Source organism: Mytilus californianus, unplaced genomic scaffold, assembly GCF_021869535.1.
Source record: "Mytilus californianus isolate M0D057914Y unplaced genomic scaffold, xbMytCali1.0.p SCAF_1, whole genome shotgun sequence".
Classification (NCBI taxonomy): Eukaryota; Metazoa; Mollusca; class Bivalvia; order Mytilida; family Mytilidae; genus Mytilus; species Mytilus californianus.
Genome location: NW_026262581.1, coordinates 18,636,168 through 18,662,046, shown reverse-complemented (window position 1 = coordinate 18,662,046; position 25,879 = coordinate 18,636,168). Strand labels below are relative to the sequence as shown.

Genomic DNA, 25,879 nt, shown 5'->3' with positions numbered 1-25,879 from the left:
TCTATGTTGTGTCATCTGTACTATTATTTGTCTGTTTGTCTTTTTATTTTTGGCCATATGGCGTTGTCAGTTTGTTTTCGATCTATGAGTTTGAATGTCCCTCTGGTATCTTTCGTCCCTCTTTTAAAGTTGATATTTTTCTACATTGTGTGCTTTTTTTATTAATGTGAAATGGAATGTGTTTTTTTCCTACACAAGCTTAAGAAATAGGACATTTCAACATAATGACTATAAACAAAAAGGAGTCTTATCATAGATGCACAAGAACATAATTGAGTAAATGCAACAACATAAATATTAATTGAAAGAAGGGACAAATGAAGAAAAAAAATGAGTATGTTGTTGTCCAAATGCACAATTGCTTTGTCCGCTCATTTACATCGCTCCATCCAATAAAGATGTACAGAGGAAGATCTTTGAAAAACAAATTGCAAAAATGTTTTCTCTAAGAATTGTAGGAATAATTCTAGTGGATGAAATAATTTATTTGCTTTACTGTTATATAGTGGATTGAATAATTGTACACAGCAAGCTGAAACAAGAAAACTAAAACTTAACATGAAAAGTGTTTATTTTATTAAATCTGCAAATATGAACATAATATTATGAACACCACAAATGGTATAAAATTCAAATCGGTTGAATATTCATGTATTGCAATGAGACAATAACAAAGAAAACTATACCTCGTGAAAAGAGTAAACTATAAACTCTGATTTGTCAATTTATTCAGTCAGAATATGAAAATTTTTTTTCAGTTCTAGTTTTTATAATGAAATAAACAAGACAAAGATTTCAAAACAATACTTTTTTCTTCTATGTAGACATATCATCATTTTATTTCAGTTAAAGGATTTTATTTGATTGACTTCGAATAGAATCCTTCAAACCTTTATATTATAGTTTAGTGACTAGCATTTCTAATACTGCATTAACTATTATATCATAAGATTATAACAGTTTACTACACATGTACCAAAAAGAATTCATTATAACAAACACATAATTGTATATTTATAATTTGAATCCCATGGGATTTTATTTTGTCCCATGCGATTTTAATTGTCCCATGAGATTTTATTTATCCAATGGGATTTTTTTCTGTCCCATGGGACTACAAAAATCCCATGGGATAGAAAAAAATTCAATGGGATTATGCAAAATCCCATTTATAATCCCATGTTTTTTAAATTCAAATTGCATGTAAACTTTATAGTCTAGAGCTTTAACACTTGGTATTTGATGAATCCCATTTTATTCTGCACATTTCGGTTATTTACATGACCCCGTATCATTAAGAAATGACGGCGGCGGATTTGCAAATGAGTGTTTTTCAAATTTCAAGTGTCCAGTGTTAGATGCTTAATTAGCATTCAAATATATGAGCAAGATGTGGACTAAATCTTAAAAGTATGAGCATAATGAGTGACCTAGTATTTGAACATAAGAGAGTATAAATCATGTGCTGAACAGCATAAAGTGTTGAATACATTAATATCTTAACAATGAACATGTATAAAAATGTTGAATTCTTTTATCTTTTTAATGATAAACCTGGCAGAGCACATATTGCGCTTCTAAAAACTTAAACTATATAAAACCTATTAACCCAAAAATAATCAATTCAGACAATGAGCATTGGTTTACAAATATTTTCTATAGTTCTATTTAAAAGGGGAAATTACTTTGTAGATGAATTATAGGAATAATCGAATTCGAGAGAAAACCTAGCTTTACGGAACTAAACGTGGTTATCCACTGGCAAATATTATGAATATAAAACAGTATCATGTGAAATGGGGAAACTAGCTTTAAAACATACATGCTTGCTTTTATCAAAAATTCATGACTCGTTATGATGATTTAGGGCTAAACGAGAGTACTAGTTTACAATAAATAATTACTAATAAAATATTAATTATGAACAAGCGATAAGTCAAATTATCATTTCCAACATGCGAGCGTAAAACAAATTTCTATAACGCGTTTAAAAATGCCCTTGAGTACAGAAAATTTGTGAACAATAAACGAACCCTTTTTATTACACATATTTACATCTATTTACACTTATTGAGAAACAACAATTTGATCTGAAATTCTTTACGTGCAGAACTCTTATAAATTTAACTTCAACTTTACTGGAAAAACAAAGGAAACTTTATGAAGTTTTTTACGATTCATTTGAATAACTAACGAAAGAAACACTAAAAGAAAAAATGATAAAACGAAGTATATAAACTTTGAATTACTAAAATACTTGACTCACCTGAAACAGTTTTAACAAACACAGTGAAATGGTTTTTACGATCTTCTTCCTTCAAAAGCGCATATGAAAGTGCCACTTTTGAGACCGAAATTCACTTGTTAATTTTCGCGTTACTGTTTCAGGTTCGACCAATCAGATTCGTTAAACACCCAAGCCACCTTAGTTACCCCGATATTTTGGGGTAAAAAGGGGCGTTGAAAGATCTTTGCTTGACAGAACAGTGAATGAAATAACAAATGAAAACAAAGTACCCTGTAAAAAATACACCTTTTTTTGACAGTAAATCTTGCTTTACATGGAACACCAGGACAGGAAACAACATACACAGACACAGCTGGTATTTCATACAATGCAAGCTTAGCTATAAAAGGACCTGCAAATAATAATTGGAAAGATGGATGTTCTTCTACAGCCGCTGGACAAGCGACACAATGGTGGGGGATGTCTTTCCCGAAATTAGTCTACATTACTAATATTAAATATTATTTAAGGAATGATAGTAAGTTTTGTATCTACAAACTGTTAGTTTTTTCAATCATTATTTATCCCCAAACATTATGTTTCTTTTTCTGAAATCCAACACCCTTACAATATCTTAATATATTTTAATCGTAAACTTGACCAAAGTGCCACGGGCCAGTATGAGCTATAATCATCACTTGGCATCTGCCGTCGTCTGTTGTATTAGTTGTAAATCGCAATCGTACTCGTCCGTCGACGTCATTCGTCTGTTAACTTTTACAAAAGTCTTCTCTTTTGAAACTTCTTTGCCAATTGAAACCAAACGTATCCACAATTGTCCTTGTGTTATTTAGTTATTAAGTTCAAAATATGTCTGATGATTCTGTCTACAAACCAAAATGGCCACCTAGGCTACAAATAGAACATCTTTGGAAACAATTGTTGACCTATTTAAAACTCTAATATCGGCAAATTTACCTTCCGGTGGATCGCATACGCCAACGTCATAAACAATAAAGGAAACTTGGTATTGCACAATATCATAATACAATCTCGTTTCAAACATTTTGTTGTTTATTCTAGTCGCAAATGTCTGTCTTGATCTATGAGCCTAAAACTATATTCATTTGTACAAATTACTATATTATTTAAGTCTTTAAATGTAAAGACATGGTAGCTTTATTGACTGCATACAATTGGATTTGTACCAAAATATTTGGTTATTATAAAATGTCTTTGTTAATTTTATAAAAGGGGAAAAATGCAAGTATCGTCTTTTATTTTGTAAACTAGTGTTAATTGGGAACATGATCAGAACGGAAAAATTTATATTCAGACGATCATTTTAGGAGCTATAGGTCTGCAGTAACGAATTTTACATTTTGTCTTAAGCGATGTTGGTTATTATCTGGAAAACTATCACATTATTACATTTTTAAATAAAGAGAAACTGTATGTGACAAAATGTTCAACAGATAAAGATTTATAAACACTTCAAACTGTTGAAATTATCAGTTGACTCTTCATATGAGTTATTGCTCTTTACTGACGATTTTTATCCATCTATGTGATTTGTTTCCTCGAAAATTATAGAAGATAGAAAGAAACTGTAATAGACGGTTCAACAGGACTAGATTTTACAAAAAATTGAGATGGTTGAAATAATAATTTTTCTCCTTTTAGGAGTTATTGCCTTTGAAGGACGATTTTAACTCATATTTGTGTTTTTATGCCGAAAATATAGAGAATAAAACGAAACTATTTAGAACACAAATTATCAGCAGGACAAAATAGACAAATAAATCGATGAAATTGTAAGTAAACATTTCTATCGATATTTGTCTTGATTCTTCTCTCTCCGGAAACTATGATAGTAGATGGAGAGACATTGTAACTAGCAAGATATCATCTCCAAATTAAGCAAAAGTTTGAACTATTCCGTGGACTCCTTCGTTGCTCTTGAATTACGATTTTTCTCTATTAAGGTGTATTTTGATGGAAACTATAATAGACAGAGAGAAACTTAAGATTTGCACTCAAAACAATAGAAGACAGAGAGAAACTGTAAAGAGCAAAAATGATAATCAGGACATGATCTAAAAATAAGTCTATTTGGCCGTAATCGTCATGCAGTTGACTGCTTAAATGAGTGATTGCTCTGGAGTGATAATTTAACCCATGTTTGAGGATGTTTGTTTTTGCAATCACTTGGCGTCCGTCGTCTGTCGTCGTCGTCCGTCGTCCGTTAATTTCTACCAAGATCATCTCCTCTGAAAGTACTGGGTAAAATTTGACCAAACCTGGACATGGTCACTAATGGGGTATCTTGTTTTAAACATGTGTTCCATGACTCTGCCTGCCGACAAACATGACCTAAATGGCTAAAATAAGGGAATAGGGGTAAATGCAATTGTTGTCTTTGTAGATAGAACTTAGAGGATAGAGAAAATCTGATGGAGCAACCATGTTCAGAATGATAATAGCTACATTTGTACTTACGTTCTATTTGATATCAAAACTGTCAGACGATTCCTTATAAGAGTTATGGACCTTAAACGGTGAATTTTCCAGTAAATAGTAGATGTAGATATCATAAACATGGAACATTGACATGTGTTTTCTAAAAGGTCCATTTCACTCCGCGTAGTTTCTGGGAAATTGAATGTGAGCAAACATATAAGACACAATTTAATTTAAAACATTATTACAGATTGATATCTGATAGATGCATGTCTTTTAAATATCTGAAGGATGTTATTCAATTATAGATTTATAATACTTTTTGGTTTTTGCAAGAGGTACAAATGTAAACAAACGTGACCTTAATTTCATACCCTCTTTGAATTGTTAAAACGCGACATGGACATTCCAAGCGAAATAAATAAATAGTGAACTTCATATGTTCATATCTAGACGATTATGCACAGAAAATCATTGATTCATGTTGTAATTTGTTTCTACAATTTTCCTGTATTACCCAACCAATTCGACAGTTTATGAAATACTTTTCATTGTTCCAAAGCAATACGCCTTTGTGGTCATATCCGTATCGGTTTTTTTTTCTTCTTGGGATGACATCATTCATCTGGTAGATGTGTCTTTTTTTTGTTGGTATCGGCATATACTAAGTTTTATTATACTAGTTTATTTGATTCTGTAATAGCTAGACATGCTTGATATAGAAAAGGGAACATGCAATCTTTGAACATTATAGTTAACTGCAACAGCGAATATCAATTATCGCATTTTTGTTCTCGTTGATGACATTATCGAAATCGAGTCATCACCGACTTCTGCTTACTTGAGCAACACGAGTGCCATATTTATTCACTACTATATTATTTGTTTTACAGAGGCACATCGCATGAATGGTTTCCGGTTGTACCTTGCAAATGACACTGTGTATTTAAAAACTGAACTGTGCTATGTAGATATAGGGAAACAGGCCTTCCGTAACCTGATTCAGAGTGTCGATTGTGATTTAAGCCCTACCAAGGATGTTTATTTCTTTAACAGAAAAACATTTGTCGAATTATGTTACATAGAAATATATGGTAACGTATTAACAAAACATAGTTTTTTTAGAACAGACGGGCGAACTGCATTTGTCACATTTAAGAAATACAAGTTACATTTGCATTAAAACGAATTGTTAACCTCTGAACTTTCAAAATACGAATGGTGCAGTAAAATTGGTACCGTTAATTTTATTTCATCTGGACTAACATAGTTCAATCTGACAACAGGTTAGTGACTTGCAGCGTGTTAATGTTCATGCATTCATATAAGGAGGTGGACTGTATACGTCAACGAAACAGAAACTCCTTCGACGAAAATATCATTAGACAACTTGGGGGAAACATACATACTTTAAAAGTTAAGAAGAATCAAACAATATATCAAGCTGTAAATCATCCTGGGTCTATTTGGTATCGACCAGACGTTAATCTAAAACCAGCTTTTGTTTTCAATTTTATATATACAGACACAAGAAAATATTATTTTAAAACTCAATATTTTTTTCCATAATTTTAAATGGAAACGAACTATATATTTCATTTCCCTCTTCAAAAAATTTTTTTTGAAGAAAATTTAGAATCATACAATTCATCCCCGAACCCACGACATATAAATGGTACAATACAGAGGTACATGTAAATGCGAAATACAATTATTTATAACTATAGATCAGTATATAGATTAGGTCAAGTTGAATTTATCTGGATATAGTTTTACTGGTCGTTCTATTTGTTCCCCTTTACTTTGGATGCCTTTTTTATTTACAGTTTACCGAATCCCTTCACAAAGGCGTTATACTTTAACTGTCTAATTTATTGTTTTTGTAAGTTTATGTTTGTATTTGTTACCATTATCTTTGTGGTGAACTCTACTCTACACATGACATTGTCACATAATTTAATTGAACAGATATTTTACATTTGGAAATAATTTTTCTAACGACCTTACTGTTTGGTGTTTTTATAAGGAGTCTCTTTGTCTCATAACTGATTACATTCGTTTATGTCTCTTCTTCCATTTTAGCTTTTCTCCGTACAAACTCTTTTTACATGTCTGATTTTCTACGTGTGGCCTCATGTTTCACTTCGGTTTTAAACTTGTAAACTACAGCAGTGTCATTCGAATGGCCTCCTGTCCTATTTCTACTTTTATCTCGATTTGCCTTCAAAAGCCAGTTCTTCTTGTTTAAGGATCAAGACTTGTTTATCAGCAAATACTTTCCGGTCGGATTAGGGACGTTAAGTCTGATGTCTCGTGTATGGAAGATGCTAAGTTCTATTCACATTAAATAACCATTTCTACAACATTGTAAAGGATCCAAGGCAACATTTTTGTCACTTTCACAAAACAACTCATCTCAATGGAAGTCTAAATTTTCAAAACTTCAACCCGGCCGAACAACACGGTTATAATTGTTTCATTTTTCTCGTGTTAATACATGCCTTCTTACATTCTCTCTCATAAATTTGTGCGAAAGACAAACATTTCTGATCTATCTAGATGGCTTAATAAGAAGCATGTCAAAACGTAGCATTGGTTTGCTCGTAGTATCTTAGTATTGTCTGTGCAATGCAACATTTAATAAAGATAACAACACATTACAAATATCTCCAAATTAACACACATCTGGCTATTCTACACTAAATCAATACAATATACTATAAATAGTATACTATGCAGAATGCCTTGTACTTAGAAATTACTGTGAACACCTCGATACATTCCAAACAAAAAGCATCGAACTAATATATGACTATATAACCCACCCGTAATAGCGCTAAAGAAATATCCGTGCTATACTAACACTTAAGACTTATAATTTTAAAAATACCATCAAACTAATTCTACAAACTAGTTCCACAGTAACTAAAGATATTAATAGAAAAGGAAAAATAACAAAAATAACAAAATACAAATAAAATAATATAACTGCTTCTGGACGTTCGGCAAAATAACAGTCAATCAGTCAATCAAGGTTGCATACAGACGGAAGAAAAAACATATTTGAATTTGGTTTGAATCAAATAGAGAGTCTTTCCGGTAGCATTAAGACATGTTTATTCTCACTTTCTCCATAAATGTGAGCGGTTTCTGTCTCATATAATATACACGAGTACTACGTATTATCAGTGTCCCCACTGTCTGTACCACTCTGCTCAGCAGCTCTTCTTAAAATTGCACATTACGACTTTGTGTCGTCAAATGCGTTAATCCGGCCTTAATAACTTTGACCCAGACATATCACCGACGTCATAATAAATGAACCGACGTTGATAAGTTTGAAACGGACTTATCTAGTCATTTTCCGGTTTGATTTGGAAACAAAGAAAAACACCTTTTTTATCAAATACATCCGATAAATCGATTATCAGATTTTCATCATATTTATATTGTAAAATGTCAGCTGCTCGACACAATATGAAGTCTCTTTGAACTCATTCGATGCTCTCACTCGACAAAAAGCTTCATAGTGTGACTCGCAGCTGATATTTTATAATATCAATATGTAAACAACCTAATAATAGGTACAGAAGTTTATGACTTATAATAATATACAATTGACATTTTTTTTGCGGTCTAAAACAGTTTAACCAATCTTTGTTAAAATTCTTTCTGTTTAACTAAAATGAGACATTTTGTTCATATCTACTAATTTCGGTTGAATACTTTTACCTCTTTCTCAGTTTACTCTTGCATTACGTGCTTTATTCGTGATAATTAACCAATGAAAGAGAACACGTGAAATTAATTAATGCCAAAAAGGATGAATTCAGAAAAAAGAAAAGTAAAAATTTAAGTAAAAGTCTAATAGCATTCGTTATGTCTACAACATAAACAACAATACAGTGTTACAAGCAGGATTTTCCCATTGGAAATTTGTCTGAGTATACAAGATTTAATTTCAAAATCATCCTTATAAATTTGTTTAAAATTGAAGGATGTTGGAAAGGTACCTGGGGAACCAATTGTACAACGGATTGTCCAGTTGAATGTATAGATAGACATTGTTATCCTGCAAATGGTTCCTGTATTTGGGGTTGTGATGTACAGAAGTGTTATCATGGAGTCTGTGATGCGAATACGGATGTTTGTTCGAAGGGATGTGTCGCGGGAGAAGGCGGCAGATACTGTACTTTCTGTAGGTATAATAAATTTAACAAATGTCACTTTCATAGATTGATTGATGTTTGTATTACATACATAGACAATTATTAAAGATATATTCAGGGTAGCAACTTAAACAAAGTATTCAGATACGTGAGTTCTTTATTGGAAGTCATCTGAGGGTGGAGGGATTCAAATGTGAACTACCACTGAATAGAGGACATGTTGGCTCAACCGTGATCGGGCAACAGAAAACCTTTTCCATAATTTTCAAATTATTATAAAATATTATAAAGTAACTGGATCACTATATTAAGATTCATTTTCATAAATTAAAATATATAAAAAAAGAAGAAAAAGACAAGGATATAATTATAATCGTTACATCGCCTGTTTTCACGCTTGATCAACCATTTCATTTGTTTGAGGCCTGTTGAGCTATTTGTTTAATAATGTTATACAAACGTCCATAGTGTCGTCTCAAAACTGGCAAAAATTGATATTTTTAATTGAAATTGAAGAATTCTATGTTATTCTATATACAAAACACTCTAACAAATAATGAAAAGCACCATCAATTACCCATATGCAGAAACAACCAATTATAATTAGCTAAATTAACTCGATAAAATCGGCATTTTTCTTAATCTGTTGGTTTCTTTAAGTTTGTTGTTTGCATTTTTAAACACATTATAGCACATGTCTTTAAACACTATATAACTGGAATTTCTTGATCATATTTTATTATTATCTATAAGAAGCATTCAATAAAAACAATCGACGTATTTTCTACCTACTGAAGACTAAAATTTAAATTAGGGTAAGATTAAATGTATTCGTTGAAAATTATGTTCCGTTTAAAAGTATCAGATTTTGTTTTCCGTGTTTTTGTTTAGTTCTTTTTTTTTTTTTTTTTTGTTACAAAACGCGTTTAAATGTTTATTCATAATTTATTTTTTTCATGGTTTCTGTTTTGCCGTTTTATAAACCACCGTACTTGTAAGCGATCGATTATTCCAATTTTTCAGCAATCAACCATTTTGCTTTTTGTAAGCAGAGTGTGTTGGGCTGGACACTTGCCATGTATGTCAAAATTCTCATTTCAAACATTACTTTCTTGAAATGTGTTTTTAAATGCCAAATTGAAAGTTATGCGAACATCAGCAAAGACAATCAAAATACCATTTCAATTTTGAGTGCTCATAAAATAGCTAGTCATATCTGTTTGATTAATTTTGAAATTCATTATTTTTAAAAACAAATGCATATGTTTTCTGATACAATCAGTTAGATTAGAATTTTGGTATACTTTCAATCCCAGATAATACGGTTTATAATGGAACTGCAAAACATAGCCTTTCTGGTCTTAGTTTACCCGCAACTGTATTAACCGATGGAAACACAACTTCATGCATCAACATAGAAACAACCAGTTCGAATTCATATATACAGATTGGAAATGAATCGTTAATTGTAATAACCGGGGTGTATCTTTTCTTTGGAGGTGAGTAAAATAATTTAATAGTATATACATGGTTTTGAAATACCACTAATTGTATTTTGATCATAATAAGTATACCTGTAGATTATATGATTTCTTATAGTTAGTATTTTGTAGAACACAGACATTTGTGTTTCGGGATAAACGAATGCTTCCCTCGTAAATAGGACTTCATATTTACCCGTAATGGTCGAATTTCTGTTTATCCTGATTTTGATTCCATGTACTTTAGATTGTCAACGATATACATCTTACACAACACAACATATTTAAGAAAACGTTTGAACATTTAAAAACAGAAATTTTTCAATCCACCATTTTCTACATTTGAAAATGCCTGTACCAAGACAGGAATATGACAGTTGTTGTCCATTCGTTTGATGTGTTTTATCATTTGATTTTGCCATTTGTTTAGGGACTTTCCGTTTTGAATTTTCCTCGGAGTTCAGTATTTTTGTGATTTACTTTTTATGGGGACATTTGAAATGTATTGAATTAGTGCATGGTTCAAAATAAAACATTATAGACTGTTTTTATGAGAATAATTTCAAACTTAATGATTTTTCAGTTTTTTTATGGTAGTGTTTTAATTTTTTGCCATTTTGTTTTTACTGTTTGATTGGTAAGTTATTGGGAATTGGGCTGGACTTCAAAAGGCAAAATGTGTCAAAAAGCTGATATTTCACAATATGAATGTGCTGAACTAGATATGTTGGGGCTCGTTTTCGAACGTATCATAAGTCCCTAACACATGTCATAATATATAGCGTTTGCTTTACGACTATCAAATAATCAGGATACGTCTTATACTGTTAATGAATTAAAGCTGCACATAAATAGTCATAATCAGGATTTCGGACGATTAGAATAGTTATATTTAAAGAGATATACAGGTTCTTATTGTTGAAATTAAGACATTCAGTTCCAAGTGGTGAAGTTAAAATCATCCCTTCGTAAATTTTACGGACGCCATCAAGAGTTGGTTGACCGTTACGGAATATCCGTTTCACAGATGAAAGCGGATATGTTCCTAATGTCGTAACTACAATCCCGTCCCTTTTCCTAAATGTGACCTACCGAATTAGACTTATTACCAGGTTTGTATTAACATGAGCAACACGACGGGTGCCAAATGTGGAGCAGGATCTGCTTACCCTTCCGGAGCAGCTGAGATTACCCTCAGTTTTTGGTGGGGTTCCTGTTGCGCAGTCTTTAGTTTTCTATTTTGTGTTTTGTGTACTATTGTGTCTGTTGGTCTTTTTCTTTTTTAACAATGACGTTGTCAGTTTTTTTCGACATATGAGTTTGAATGTCCGTTTGGTATCTTTCGCCCCTCTTTTAAATGTTGTACATATGCAGCGAAAGCAATTCTTTCAGGCAATCAATATTAACAACTCTTGAATAAGTGTGTGTATTGAACACTTTATCCCGAACTGTCTTCTAATTATAGACGAATGTAATATTTTTTTACGAGAAATTCATAGGAATACATCGAACGATAGCTATTTCAGAAGATTTTGCTGACAGTGCACAAAGTTTTATTAACATTTCAATATCAAGTAAATATGTAATAGTAATGTTTTAGTAAAATGTAGCAAACTACTGTACGAAATAATTAATAGAAATGCAGACGTTTCCTGTATTCGTTAGATTAATAGACATCAACCGATGACAAGAACCGACCTGTGCGAAACAAAAGTGACTGATTAATCTTTTCATTGACCAAAATATGTAAATAAATTAGTCAAATGGATATTGAGATTGAGATAACTTTTTTCAAAAAATGTTTGAAGTTGTTATCAAAGTTTCGGGAGATATAACACAATATGGTAAAAAGTGTATAATACTTTAAACAATGTTAAACAGTAACTCAATGTTTGATTGACTCTGAATCTAAGAATTAGCAATACTTACGTTACATCAATGATGTAAACTTAAAATACCACGTTTGAATCAACGAATACTATTTAATATTTCCTGGTAAATGAATACATCTAAAAAGGGAGCTTTTATGCAATACAACTAGTAAACTTAAATAGATTGCAAAATTTGTCAACATGTTTCTATCTCCAACCCTTTCTACATGTATACATAAAAAGTAAAATAACAAACACACCGAACTCCAAGGAAAATTTTAAACGGAAAGTCACTTATCAAATGGCAAAACCAAAAGCTCAAATACGTCAAACGAATGGAAACCAACTATCATATTCCCGACTTGGTACAGGCATTTCCTTATGTAGAAAATAGACGTTTCTATTTGTGCATTCTTATTTTGAACAGTTTTGTTATATAAGACTATATCTCATTTGCAGACAATACTACCACTGACGGTAAGCACGAAGTGTATTGTTCTAATACTACTGATACATGGATTGATGGTACAATGTTATACAATGCAGAGTATAATAACGAGGACATAGACGTATTTGCTGTTTGCAAATACATTTTTTATTTACCACCCATCCTGAATGAAAATACAAAGATAGATATATGTGAAATTGAAATTGGTGGTAAGTATATAACTGTAGAATTAAGTTAGTTATTTATCGATGTTATTTAACATGAAATAGAGAAACCCGATTATTATTACATGGCATTTTCCATATTGGCCCGGGTATCGGCCCTAGACTCCCATATCAAGCCAGAGGGCTTTAGCCCGAGGGCTTGATATGGGTCAAGGACTGATACCAGAGCCAATATGGAAAATGACATGTAATGATCTATTTATCACATATTTTCCAGCTGGAGAAAAAAGAAAGCATATATATTAAATTATGTTTAATAATTTCAACAAAAATTCAAATAACATTTGAAGAAAAAATCAAAAATAGGTATCACAGTGAGTTAATGATGGTGTTTTTGATTGACACGTTACCGGACGTGAAAGTCGGGGGCACGATATGGATTTTCTAGGGCTGATATCGCTATTGGCCCCGAGGACAAATAACTAACCTTAACTTCTGGCTATATTGGCCTTGCAAAAACGTACATATTAGTACAAAATGTGTGATAATATTCTGAATGCCATTCAAGTGTGGGTAAACAAATTTGATATCATAATATATCTTAAAAAAAGAGAGTCAACATATTTCAAAAGGAAATGAAAGTTTCATCCGTCAACGAAAACAGACAATACCGGGGACATAGAAAAATGACGAAGAGACAAGCAACAATCTATAAAAAAACAACACAAAATCTGACCCAACAAAACCAGAGTCGGTAGATCCCAGCTGTGTCACTCGTCATGTTGTTCATGACAAGAACAAATTCTATAATAGTCGCATGCAGTTATAGCTTGCTGTTCGGTGTGAGCCAATGCTCCGTGTTGAAGGCCGTACCTTGACCTATAATGGTTTACTTTTATAAAGTGTAACTTGGATGGAGAGTTGTCTCATTGGCACTCATACCACATCTTCCTATATCTAGTTATGTAATAATGAGGAAACCATGATGGAATTGTGTAGGAGAATTAGAACATATCCGTGATCATATGAACAATATTAAATGCAGAACAGAAAAGAAAACTATGACATGTCAGTTCAAAATAGAATTTGAAAGAAATGCTTACTTTGAAGGTATTTAAAACTTTTTAATTTTTGAACTATTTATGAACTATTTATAGACAATGAGAAAATTTTAAAAACAATTCTGATCAAGATCTCGTTTTACTTGCAGGATGTCCTTATGGGAAATACGGAGACAGTTGTAAATTAATTTGTCCAAAAAACTGTATGGGACTATGTGATTTAACTAGCGGAAATTGTATGCTCGGTTGCTTAGATGGTTGGCTTGGTGAAAAATGTGACATAGGTAAACCTTTGGTTTTTCTCAATTGTTGTATAAATGAAGCACATTGATAACCAATTAGTATATATGAACTAATACAAAAAGGCTTTGTATTGTGACATGCATCACTGCAATCTGTGCTGGGCATTATCAATTTGTCATCCTATATCTAGCAGAAGGCATACAATGTATAATATGCTTGTTTTTATAACCGACATGTTGATTTATCAAAAAGTGATAGTAATTGTTAATATTATGTCCCGTTTTTTCTGCCGTTGGGACACTTGCCCTGATGCAACTGTAACGTATGAATATATATATATTCATATTTTTGATTGAAGTAACAATCTATTCATAAATGGGTACATTTTGTCAAAAGAAAACCTTGAAGACAATATGGCGACATATATATAAAAAAATGTAATAACAAAATTAACGAACTAAATGGTAATGACAAAAAGGGGAACACAAAAAACTGACAAAACCAAACACTCGAGTATATCAACCAACCGTACGACTAGAATGCAACTGTCATATTCTTGATTTGGTGCATGCATTTTGCCAAGAAAATTATGGATAAAACCTGGTTTTACAGGTAGCAAGAAAGCGCACTTGTATGACAGTTGACGACGGTTCCGCTATATTGACAAAAAATAAAGCAAGCATCCCAAACATAAATAAATGGTTCATGTGACAATAATTGGGATCCGGCCGCAAAAATTAATTTCCGTGTTAATCGGAATCTGAAATAAGTAAATGAAATATTGAAAACTAACAAACAAAAACAATGGTAAAGAACTGTATATAAATCTAAATTCAGTCAGAATTGTGGCGTTAAATACGATTCCTCGTGTAAAAAAAGCCTTACGCTCTCTGCACTTTAACTTATCTTTCAAGAACTCTTTGAAAAGTTTGGTGTAAAATCGAAGTGTAAAATTTTGGCAAATGATCTGTAGAGCCATTCAGTCCCCTCTGACAGATTAAAAGAAGGGCCGTTATAAAGGACAAATTGAAAACTGCTTTAGCAAGGCATCGATGGTATCTAGTGGTAAATTTACAGGAGACCGACCTTGCGTACTTATTGCATGTAAAACACTTACACTCCATATAGACCGATCAACAAATCCCAATGATAATGACGCCTTCTTGCACATAATATTCGGTTGTTATCGGAAATTGTAAGAAAAGAGTTATGTTGTTGAAATCAGGGATCAGTTGACTGTCATGACAATTATTCGTTTCGAATGTCCGGTGTTTTCATATTTTGATTTACATATGAGACTAAGCGTAAGTCTTACTACCTGTACGACTTGTGATGTTGAAATCGTAGTCTTCACTTTCCGTTTTTTTTTTGTAATATTTGATCCCTTCACAAAATAACAAAAATCTATCAATCATATTTTAAGTTACAGCAAATGGAGTCATATGAGGCTTACAAAGTATCCATGCTTACTTGTCCTCTTAATTCCTACGTTACCTTTCGTTGAAAATATTATCAACAAAAAAAAACATGCATCAAGACATTGTAAAAAAAACTGTATTCTTTTAAAGGCAACAGTAGTATACCGCTGTTCGAACCTCATAAATCGATAGAGATAAAAACAAATCCGGGTTACAAACTAAAACTGAGGGAAACGCATCAAATATAAGAGGAGAACAACGACACAACAAAAACACAACATTAAAATGTAACACACACAGAAACGAACTATAATATAACAATGGCCATTTTCCTGACTTGGTACAGGACATTTTAAGAAAAAAAAAATGGTGGGTTGAACCTGGTTTTGTGGCATGCCAAACCTCCCGCTTTTGTAGCAACGTCAAACACAACACCAAAACGACAACATCACACGACAGGACCACAATACAAATAAATGGGAGAACATATAGGACAAAGAAACACACGAATAATAGCTAGCAGAGGGTACTAGGCTTAAAATTCAATACGCCAGACGTGCGTCTCGTCCACAAAAGACCATTAGAGTGTTTTGATAAACATGGGTTTGAAGTATTGCATGCACTTTCATCCACTAGGCAGAATGATAAATTTATATCTACATTCAATGAAAAAAACTTATTCATTAGTTACTGCTATTTTTAACTATATATAAAAAACAAACAGTACACTCTATTTGGATGATATCGGAATATCTTATTTTATGGGTAATAGTTTCCAATCGACTTTGCTTTAAAGGAATCTTCAACGCATATTATAATTTATTTAATTTTGTAGACTTAGCATAGTTTAGAATAATTACGGAATCATTGAATATAGAAGAAAATAATAGTTCGTAATCGTGAACACAAAGGTGTGTTTTTTACTGATAATAGCAGAATGTAGGAAATAATCTATTATGCAAACTATTTCTTTCATATAACAGCCTGTGATGAAGGTAAATTCGGTAGTCAGTGTCTGCGTGACTGCTCATCAAACTGTTTATCATCACCCTGTGATCCTGTGACGGGACAATGTAAAGCAGGCTGCATGAAAGGATTGGAAGGATTCAATTGCACAGACGGTTTGCTTATTTTAATTTAAATGATGACAACATTTGTATTTCTATTTATCTTTGTGGATTGAATCATATTGCCTGTTATTAAAACGACTAACATGGTCGTGTCCTTTTGGTTTCGTAGAGGAAAGTATATTTGAGATGTAAAAGAATATGATTTACACCCCAGTTCTATTGTTATACTTCATAGTTTCTATTTCTGAAACAAGTGTAAATTGAATAGATCTATTGTTACGAATAACAATGGATTTTGACCACAGGGTGTGACGAGCGGGGTTTCTGGAAACCCCTGCTTCTACATCCCGCAAAAAAAAGTCCATTGTTATTCGTAACAATAGAAATTGATTATGTTTTAAATAGCATGAACATAAGAAATTACTAATAGTGTTCACTACAAATTGTTTCATGATATTAAAAAAAAACACATTTTAGGAAATAACAATAAGCATCTATATGGAATACAAAAATAATCCTTTAAATACTCTTTTGCTTGAAGGTAATTTTTTTTTATCCCAGTCATATGTCTCTATTCTAAAGCATTGATCTTTAAAAAAAAATGGGGATTCTAACTCCCGGAACCCCTTGGTAACCCAGTGGCCTATCCGGGGTTGGGGGTTCAGCGGGTTGAACCCGACTTTTATTTAAAAGATAAATGCACTGGAATGGTCGGACCCCCCTTTTTCTTTTGAGTTGGGAACCCCGGCTGGATCAGCCCCTGATTGCCCCAAAAAAGGGAGTTCCTCTATATTAAATAGTGTATGTTGAGCGTGTCTGGTAGTCGGGTTTCTAATGCAGACACACCTATTCCTTAGTATGTTCGAATATGAATGTTTGTTTATTCTCGAGAAGAGGGGGGGGGGGGGGCTTTTGTTTTTGATAAAATCGTAAGATATAAAATACAGTTAGGATTACCTTTATTAAACTGATACAGGTAAGTACTTTGGGTTATAATATTGCCTTTATCTTTAGTCTCTTCTACCAAATCAAACGCTTGCCACAAAATGTCGTCCGTCTTATACCCGTCCATATTGACAACTGTATACCAGGTCATGATGTATTTTTTGTTTGTAATAAGAATACACGAAACAGTCAACCTTGACCTGCTGATCCATATTAGCACATGAATTTAACGGGAATATGCAAAACAACTTGACATTTGTAAAATATACTCACTTGTCAAAGTTTGAATGAAGATAACCAAAGAAAGGTTACTAGTGGGGTTTTATGTAATTAAAAAAAAATATACTTATAAATCATGATTTGATATTGTCAATAAATATGCTATCGTTTTTTTTTTCTTTTAATAATCAATGTTAACAAATATAGGGTTTAGAATGGGGTGTAAGTTAGTTATACACCGAGGGATACGGCGTGTCTGGATAAAAAACCACTCCGGCCTCCGGCCGACGGGGTTTTTTATCCAGACACACCTATCCCTCGGTGTATAACTATTACTTAAACCATTGTCGTGACGTCAGCCTATTCATTTACCGTGGATTCTTTTTCTAAAATCAACGCTTCCTAAATCTGTTGCTGAAATAGATTCACCCAATTATATTCAATTGTTTCCTTTGTGTGCCTAATTTCATTAAGTTTGAATTGGCTAATCTACTGATTTCTGCTCACTAATGGAATTAATTTAAAAACTTACCTTTAATTTTTGTAATTTTTATATGCCTTCACTAGGAATCGAACCTGTCCTTTGAATCTGTTATGTGCGACTGGCAACAACATATCGACGAAATCTTTCGGCTACCAATGGGTTACAATTAAAATGTCCATTTTATATATATATATATATATATAAATAAACATATGATAAACATCGGTACAACGGACACACATGGCTTGTACCTTTATATATACATAATAGGCAATCGTATAGTATAAGTTGGTAGCCGCGAGGTTAGCATGGGTGAAATCAATGAGTTAAAGAGTCAAGTTTTAGGTAAGGACTTGTCGGTTTAGGTTCGAATCTCTGTATTCTCTTTTATGTCCCTATTTTTAAGTTTTTTTTGTTTTTTTTTTTTGTTTTTTTTTCTTCTTATTTTGTATGTAATTTTGGATATCTTTTTAATAATAGCGAGTTTTACCGTTTATTTTTGGATTATTATTGGCTATTTCAGATATTTGAAACGAAAATGATTACATTCAACTTGTCCTTTTTTGTTTTATAAATATAGTATGATCTCATCTGTTTTACTACATAATATTACAAATGTTTATTCGCAAATTCCTATGTGAGTAAATCGTGATGTGCCTAGAATTAAGCCTCTCAATAGAAATTGCGGGAACATAATTATTTTATATACTTTATATATGCTCTTTGGTCAGATTGTTGTCTCTTTGACACATTCTTCATTTCCATTCTCAATTTTATTAGAAATAAGTTCGAATATGTCTTATTTTGTAAACAGAGGTAATATTCAGATGCCTGATAATTTAAAGGCAGACGTGTTGTGTTATAATTGTATTTTTCTAACCAATTAGTTGTGATCTTAGATTTATTAATGCATCGTTGAACATAATAACATGGTTACTTATACTCACTGACAATACCTTCTAATTAAGAAAAGGCTTTAATTTTGAAAAGACATTAGCACAATAGTTTAAGTTATAGATACAACGGATAAGCGTTTATTCTTGAAAAACAAACCACCCCCCCCCCCCCCCCCCCCGGGCTCATGGTTTCTTTTTCGTGAATCAACGCTTATCCATTGTATCTATATTACAGATCTGATAAAGTAAAATAAGCTACTTATGTAATAATTTTATGTTTGATGTATTACACAAACCTTCTATTTTGATAAACAAAATATGACACAGTTTTGCATGCACAACATTGTCTTTGTTATGCGCTGTAATAATATATCAAAAGCTAAAAAAAAGAAAACGACGGCGACATCGAAGGTTGCATTCATTATTTTTCGAATATCCTAACTATTGTATCCCAACAATCCCCCAAAAATGGCCAGAACTTTTTATGGCGAGACTTAACATTGTGCGCTAGTTACTGATCTGACAATTACTTATTTTAATATTTTTACTCATTGTTTACCCGGGATATGAAACTAAATGATTTAGTTTGTAAAAAAAAAGTTCAAACAAAATAAAAGTTTTAAAGATTTTTCAATCTATACTAAAATTCAAAGCATTACAGTTTAATGTATGTACTGTGGACTTATTTATTAACCTTAAGTAAAGGCAACAGTAGTATGCCGCTATTCGAAATTCATAAATCGATTGAGAAAAAAAACAAATCCGGGTTACAAACTAAAACTGAGGGAAACACATCAAATATAAGAGGAGAACAACGACACAACAGAAACACAACACTAAAATGCAACACACACAGAAACGAACCTTAATTCTCTCCGCGCCAGAAGTCGCATAAGGCCACCACGCTGAATTTGGGTTTCTTCAGCGTTTTTGGTTTCTGTAATAAGCTCTTTTTTTACCGAGTTGGGTTGTTAGCCCAACGTCAAACCTCCACTCTGGCGGGCCGGGTTTTCTTTCTTGGTAGTCCTTTCCGTAGATGAATGCATAACCATGCGAACGGATTGCATCTGTCCAGATTTTTTTCTGGGTTATCTCACAGAGCACTTGACTTTTCACGGTCACCAATATAGCAGTGGGACTATTTACCAATAGCTGGGGTTGGTTTGAAGGCACCAGGGCATATCCACTCATCGGTTGACCTAGCATTCATTGAAAAACTTACGCACTCGGCTCTCCTTTTCACAGCAAGCTGCTAGCCAGTATTGAATGCTGAAAGCGAGAGTGACTAGCACAGACACTTCAACACACATTCAGGTTCGAATCACACAGTCATTTGACAGACTTATTACCAAACATATATCCGATTTGCTTATTGATGACAAACAATTAAGAATATCAAAATCAGAACATGTCAAGCGAAACCCAAAATTTGATATAGATAAACGCTTTTAAGTTTTAAGTTTCAAATATCATGTTAAAATAGTCTACAACGGCATCGTAAGACCAAATTTAACAATTTGAGATCTATGAAATTGTTTTAAGTACTTTATTTAATGTCTTATATATGCAAATTCCATTATGTTCATACAGTTTATGTAAGTAAAACAAGTGTAGGATACACTAACTTTACCTAAGTTTAACACTGATGTAGCTTTCCTCTAAAAGGAAAAGTCATCTAGCTGTTTGTGCAAAAACAATTTGATATGTTTGATAGAAAAAAGTTTTACATGTTGTAGTCAGTAGTTTTTTGGTATAACATATTTCGGAAATTTATAAACAATGTATTCGTAATGATATTTTAAATGCAGGTCAGGTAATTTACTAACAGATTTGCGTAAAATAAGGTGTTGATGCTTCTTTTTTTTTATTAAATAACTATAATATGTCTTCCTTTTTGCAGATGCATTCGGATTTGATAAAGTTTTACATTCTCCTTCATTTAACCTTCTTTTCTTGCGATTGAACTGATTTTGAATATCTGTTATCAATTTTATATTATCTGCAATTGATACTATCGAATTTTGATTTGACTGTAAAGGTCTTCAAAATAATCAAACTTTAATATTATCACCATGTTCAGAAGTGACCAAAGAGATCAGTGATAGTCTCTTAGTAGAATCCCTGAGATAATACTATATATACACGACATGTTTATTGCATCGGCTGAAAAAATAGTCGTGCCACTCTGTACATTTAAATTATTATTAAAATTCAGAATGGAAATAGGGAATGTGTCAAAGAGACAACAACCCGACCATAGAGCAGACAACAGCCGAGGGCCACCAATGGGTCTTCAATGCAGCGAGAAACTCCCGCACCCGGAGGCGTCCTTCAGCAGGCCCCTACACAAATATGTATACTAGTCCAGTGATAATGGACGTCATACTAAACTCCAAATTATACACAAGACTCTAAAATTAAAAATGATACAAGACTTACAAAGGCCAGAGGCTCCTGACTTGGGACAGGCGCAAAAATGCGGCGGGGTTATACATGTTTTTTAAGATCTCAACCCTGCCACTATACCTCTAGCCAATGTAGAAAAAACAAACGTACAGCAGTACGCACAGTAAAACTCAGTTTAAGAGAAGTCCGAGTCCGATATCAGAATAGGAAACAACAGAAAATAAACAAAATGACAATAATATATAAATAACAACAGACTACTAGCAGTTACTGACATGCCAGCTCCAGACCTCAATTAAACTGATTGAAAGATTATGTCTTCATCATATGAATATCAGGCACAATCCCTCCTGTTAGGGGTTTAGTATTATACCATCATAAAATATATGAGAAGAACATAACCCGTGTCATGCCAACAACTGGTTTTAGAATAAATATGTTTAATTCCGATGCAAAGACCCTTTAAGTGAATCAATATTAAAGCCAAAATATGCAATCTTTAATGAACTGACAACAGTGTCGTAACTATATCCCTTCTTAATAAGTCTGTTTAAAGGTTTTGTTAGCTTTTGAGGTGAATACTGACATTTTTGTGCTTTGTAAAGAATATTACCATAAAAGATTGGATGTGAAATACCCGAACGTATAAGATGTCTGCATGTTGAGTTATATTTACGAATGATGTCCTCATACCGATGATAAAATTTAGTAAATGTTTTGACTAGTTTATGATATCGAAAACCCTGGTGTAATAATTTTTCAGTGATACATAAATTTCTCTCGCTAAAATCTAATACGTTGTTACATACACGAGCGAATCGTACAAGTTGAGATATATTGTCTGTTTCAGAGTGTAGTAATGGATACTTTGGTTGGAATTGTTCAGAAACATGTAATGGATGCATAGCAGATGAATGTAACCATATCAATGGAGTCTGCATAAATGACAGTATTTGTAAACCTGGCTACGTGTATGGAAAATACTGTAATCAAAGTACGTTTCACTGGTTTGATAAACAACAAATACATAACAATGTTCATGTACAACATGGCTATTTAATATAGTTTTACAAGTCATAGTTATGTTTGCCATGTCTCATATACTTTTCAGAATGGTTTTCCAGTTTGGGTGTTTGTCTGTTCACCCTGATGTTCGTTTAACCTCAGTCAGTGTGTCTTTCCATAGTATACTTATTCATTATGATCTGAGCGTTTTCAAATTTGTGCTAGATAAGGGGTTTAACCCAGATTTCATGATTCAATTGAAAGGTGATAGTGTGAAATAAGTGCAATCTCTGAATTAAGTTTTCATTTTTACGTAATTTACTATGAAGACAGTTAACTATGAAGTCAACTTTGAACATAACACGCGTGTTCATATTGATATGAAATTTTATAACATTTGGGTTTTGTAATCAAATATCAGTTTGTGATGGGTTTATCATAGTTTGTATGTTAGAATTGGATTTACGAGTTTTTAACATCGGAATACTACTGTCGATCTGGCTTTAAACTATATTTTATTGTCCACTGAACATTGATTGTGTTGAATGTTGAATTGCAATGGTTTTTTTTTAATTCTTCATATTATGTTTCACATATTAAATATATCTTTTTTGATCGAACACATTATTTTAATGTATAATATTGTCTTATATTAGTTCATTATCTGTATATGATTGCTTTGTCAACTTGTTCCTTTGAAGCATGTGAAGATTGGCATTTTGGAACTAATTGTAATAAGATGTGTAACTGTCTTAACATATCATGCAATACATTTACTGGCAAGTGTCCAGAAGGCGGCTGCAAAAAAGGATGGCGTGGTGATTCATGCGATCAAGGTAAAGAAACATGATTTTCCATTGTTTGTAATATTTTTATTTATGTTATTGCGTTGCATTTGTTAATTAGCAGTCCTATGGATACCATATGCACACTACTTCTTGCAGACTTGTTTCTTTAGTCATACGAGTCTGACACAATACACGAGCCTTTCAGGAGGAAAGACAAGAAGCTTATATAATTCTTTAACATCACGTTCCGCTATATGGATCATATCAACTTATTATAGAGTTCACAGGTTGGTAAATTCGTTAATTTTACGGACGTCATCACGAGTTGGTTGACCGTTATGGAATATCTGTTTCACAGATGATAGCGGATATGTTCCAAATGTCGTAACTACTATCCCGTCCCCTTTTCCCCGAATGTGACCTACTGATTTAGACTTATAACCGGGTTTTTACTAACATGAGCAACACGACGGGTGCCACATATGGAGCAAGATCTGCTTACCCGTCTGGAGAACCTGAGATCAACCCCAGTTTTTTGGTGGGGTTCGTGTTGCTCAGTATCTTGTTTTCTATGTTGTGTTTTGTGTACTATTGTTTGTCTGTTGGCTTTTTCTTTTTTTAAGCCATGACGTTGTCTGTTTATTTTCGGCTTGTGAGTTTGAATGTCTCTTTGGTATGTTTCGCCTCTCTTTGGTAACTATGTTAAATGCATCTTTCATAGTGAACGTGAAAAATAATACAAACGATGCAGTAAAATCTGTGACATATCGTTCTTACGCCGAGAAATTGACAATCGAGTCGGTTGATAACTACGCTTTACTTGTTTTCATTTCAAAATTCCATTTTGGTCAAATTTAGAGGTAGAGAATTACCTTGTATTTGTGATTAATGAATTGGAGATAACTTAGATAAGACCAAAGACATTTGACCGATCTCCTATTACATAATGCATGATCAACTCAAAGGACTCATGAACGTATCATGAGTAACAGAGCAGGTGGAACTTGTGGAGCGTAGTGTTTTTCAGACTGTTGTTTTTTCGTTGTATTTCTCTTTGACGACCATGGTATTGTCCATGTTGTCTGTTACTCTTCAACTTATGATTTGGTATTGTCTTCTTGGTAACAGATGCCTTATTTTGACTTTCCACTGGAGGTTAATGTTCAGCTACCGACTGTTGTGAAATAAAATAATAGATAATCTTTATTAATTCAAAAGTTGCATCGGCGATTTCCTATTAAAACAATGACTGAAATGTTGCAGTAAATATAAACGTAAGATGATATGTTATGATTGCAAACTCGACAATTATTCATTAGAACGCAATGAATGAGGATGTTAACAACTACAGGGCATTGTACGGACTTAAACAATTAGCAAAGCCCATAGCGTTAAGTAAGCTACAAGAGACCCCAGCATGACAAAATGTGAAAAAATGAGTATCATTGTTAACATCATAATTGTGATCTTTCATTATGAACATCGCTTATATACACGTCATTGGAATGCTGGTGGAAAGTTGTCCCATAGGCGATCGTACCACGTCTCTTTAGTTTTATAATCATACACGATGTTCAAATTTTATGATACATCACAGTGATTTCATAAGAATTAACGTCATCGCGATCGCTCATCGAACCCATTTGTCAAAATTGATAAAGTAATAATAATGCAGCCCATAACAAACACATGAAGCAATGTCATTGTTGTAACTGAATGCTAAGTTGCTCATACCGAACAAAATGATAGTCAGTATAATATTTCAGAATGTACCCACGGTTATTTTGGTTTCAACTGCATACAGTTTTGTGGAACATGTTATAACAATTCATGTAATAAATTGAATGGCAGTTGTGAAGCTGGATGTAAAGGTGGATTTATTGGTTCTCTCTGTGCATTTAAAGGTGAGTGGTGATATGTTTATACTTCGTATATATTAAAGGACACATGGGTTTATGTAAGTAAGACAATATAGCATATAAGTGACACAAAAATCAAAACTACATGTACTATTTACATTCTGTTTTTTTAAACAGGCTCTCATAAAAAAAAATTCTAAACGCATATTCAGATTACTAAAAATACCAGGAATCGACATACGAATCGAAACATTATGATGCAATTTGGTCGCATACCGTTGTTTTACTGATTTAGAGGTTTGTAGTACTAAGAAGATTCTTTTAAATTAATAAAATAGTAAAATTTAAACATTGATCATGTTGATACTTAAATAGATTTTTATTACACGATAAACCATTGGTTCATTTTTATTAATGCAAATCTTAATACAAATACGTTGTAAAATAAGTAAAGTGGTTGCTCAGTCTTTAGTATGCTTTTTGTCATCCGATATTCGTGTTAATTATTTTGCCATGGAGCTTTCAGTTTATGAGTTTGAATATCCATTTGGAATCTTCAGCCTCTCTTTTACATTAACAAATTAACATAAAACGGTTTTATAATATGAAAAAATAACACATATATTAATCCAAATAGATGCTTTTTAAAAAAGATAAGTAGTTTT

At 32.7% G+C, this 25,879-nt stretch overlaps 2 protein-coding genes across 3 annotated transcripts in view; both read left to right on the top strand.

The window, feature by feature from the left end:
• The window catches only part of LOC127700015 (receptor-type tyrosine-protein phosphatase alpha-like), a 581,206-nt gene that overhangs the window by 60,461 nt on the left and 494,866 nt on the right, over nucleotides 1-25,879 (top strand). The window contains exons 3-12 of the mRNA XM_052203454.1: nucleotides 2,547-2,765; nucleotides 5,581-5,781; nucleotides 8,685-8,885; nucleotides 10,173-10,355; nucleotides 12,668-12,865; nucleotides 14,031-14,165; nucleotides 16,526-16,663; nucleotides 22,413-22,556; nucleotides 23,269-23,403; nucleotides 25,122-25,259. Coding sequence (XP_052059414.1) covers nucleotides 2,547-2,765; nucleotides 5,581-5,781; nucleotides 8,685-8,885; nucleotides 10,173-10,355; nucleotides 12,668-12,865; nucleotides 14,031-14,165; nucleotides 16,526-16,663; nucleotides 22,413-22,556; nucleotides 23,269-23,403; nucleotides 25,122-25,259 — 1,692 coding nt within the window. The remainder of the gene's footprint in view (nucleotides 1-2,546; nucleotides 2,766-5,580; nucleotides 5,782-8,684; nucleotides 8,886-10,172; nucleotides 10,356-12,667; nucleotides 12,866-14,030; nucleotides 14,166-16,525; nucleotides 16,664-22,412; nucleotides 22,557-23,268; nucleotides 23,404-25,121; nucleotides 25,260-25,879) is intronic.
• The window catches only part of LOC127700008 (receptor-type tyrosine-protein phosphatase mu-like), a 293,046-nt gene that overhangs the window by 216,702 nt on the left and 50,465 nt on the right, over nucleotides 1-25,879 (top strand). The window lies entirely within an intron of this gene.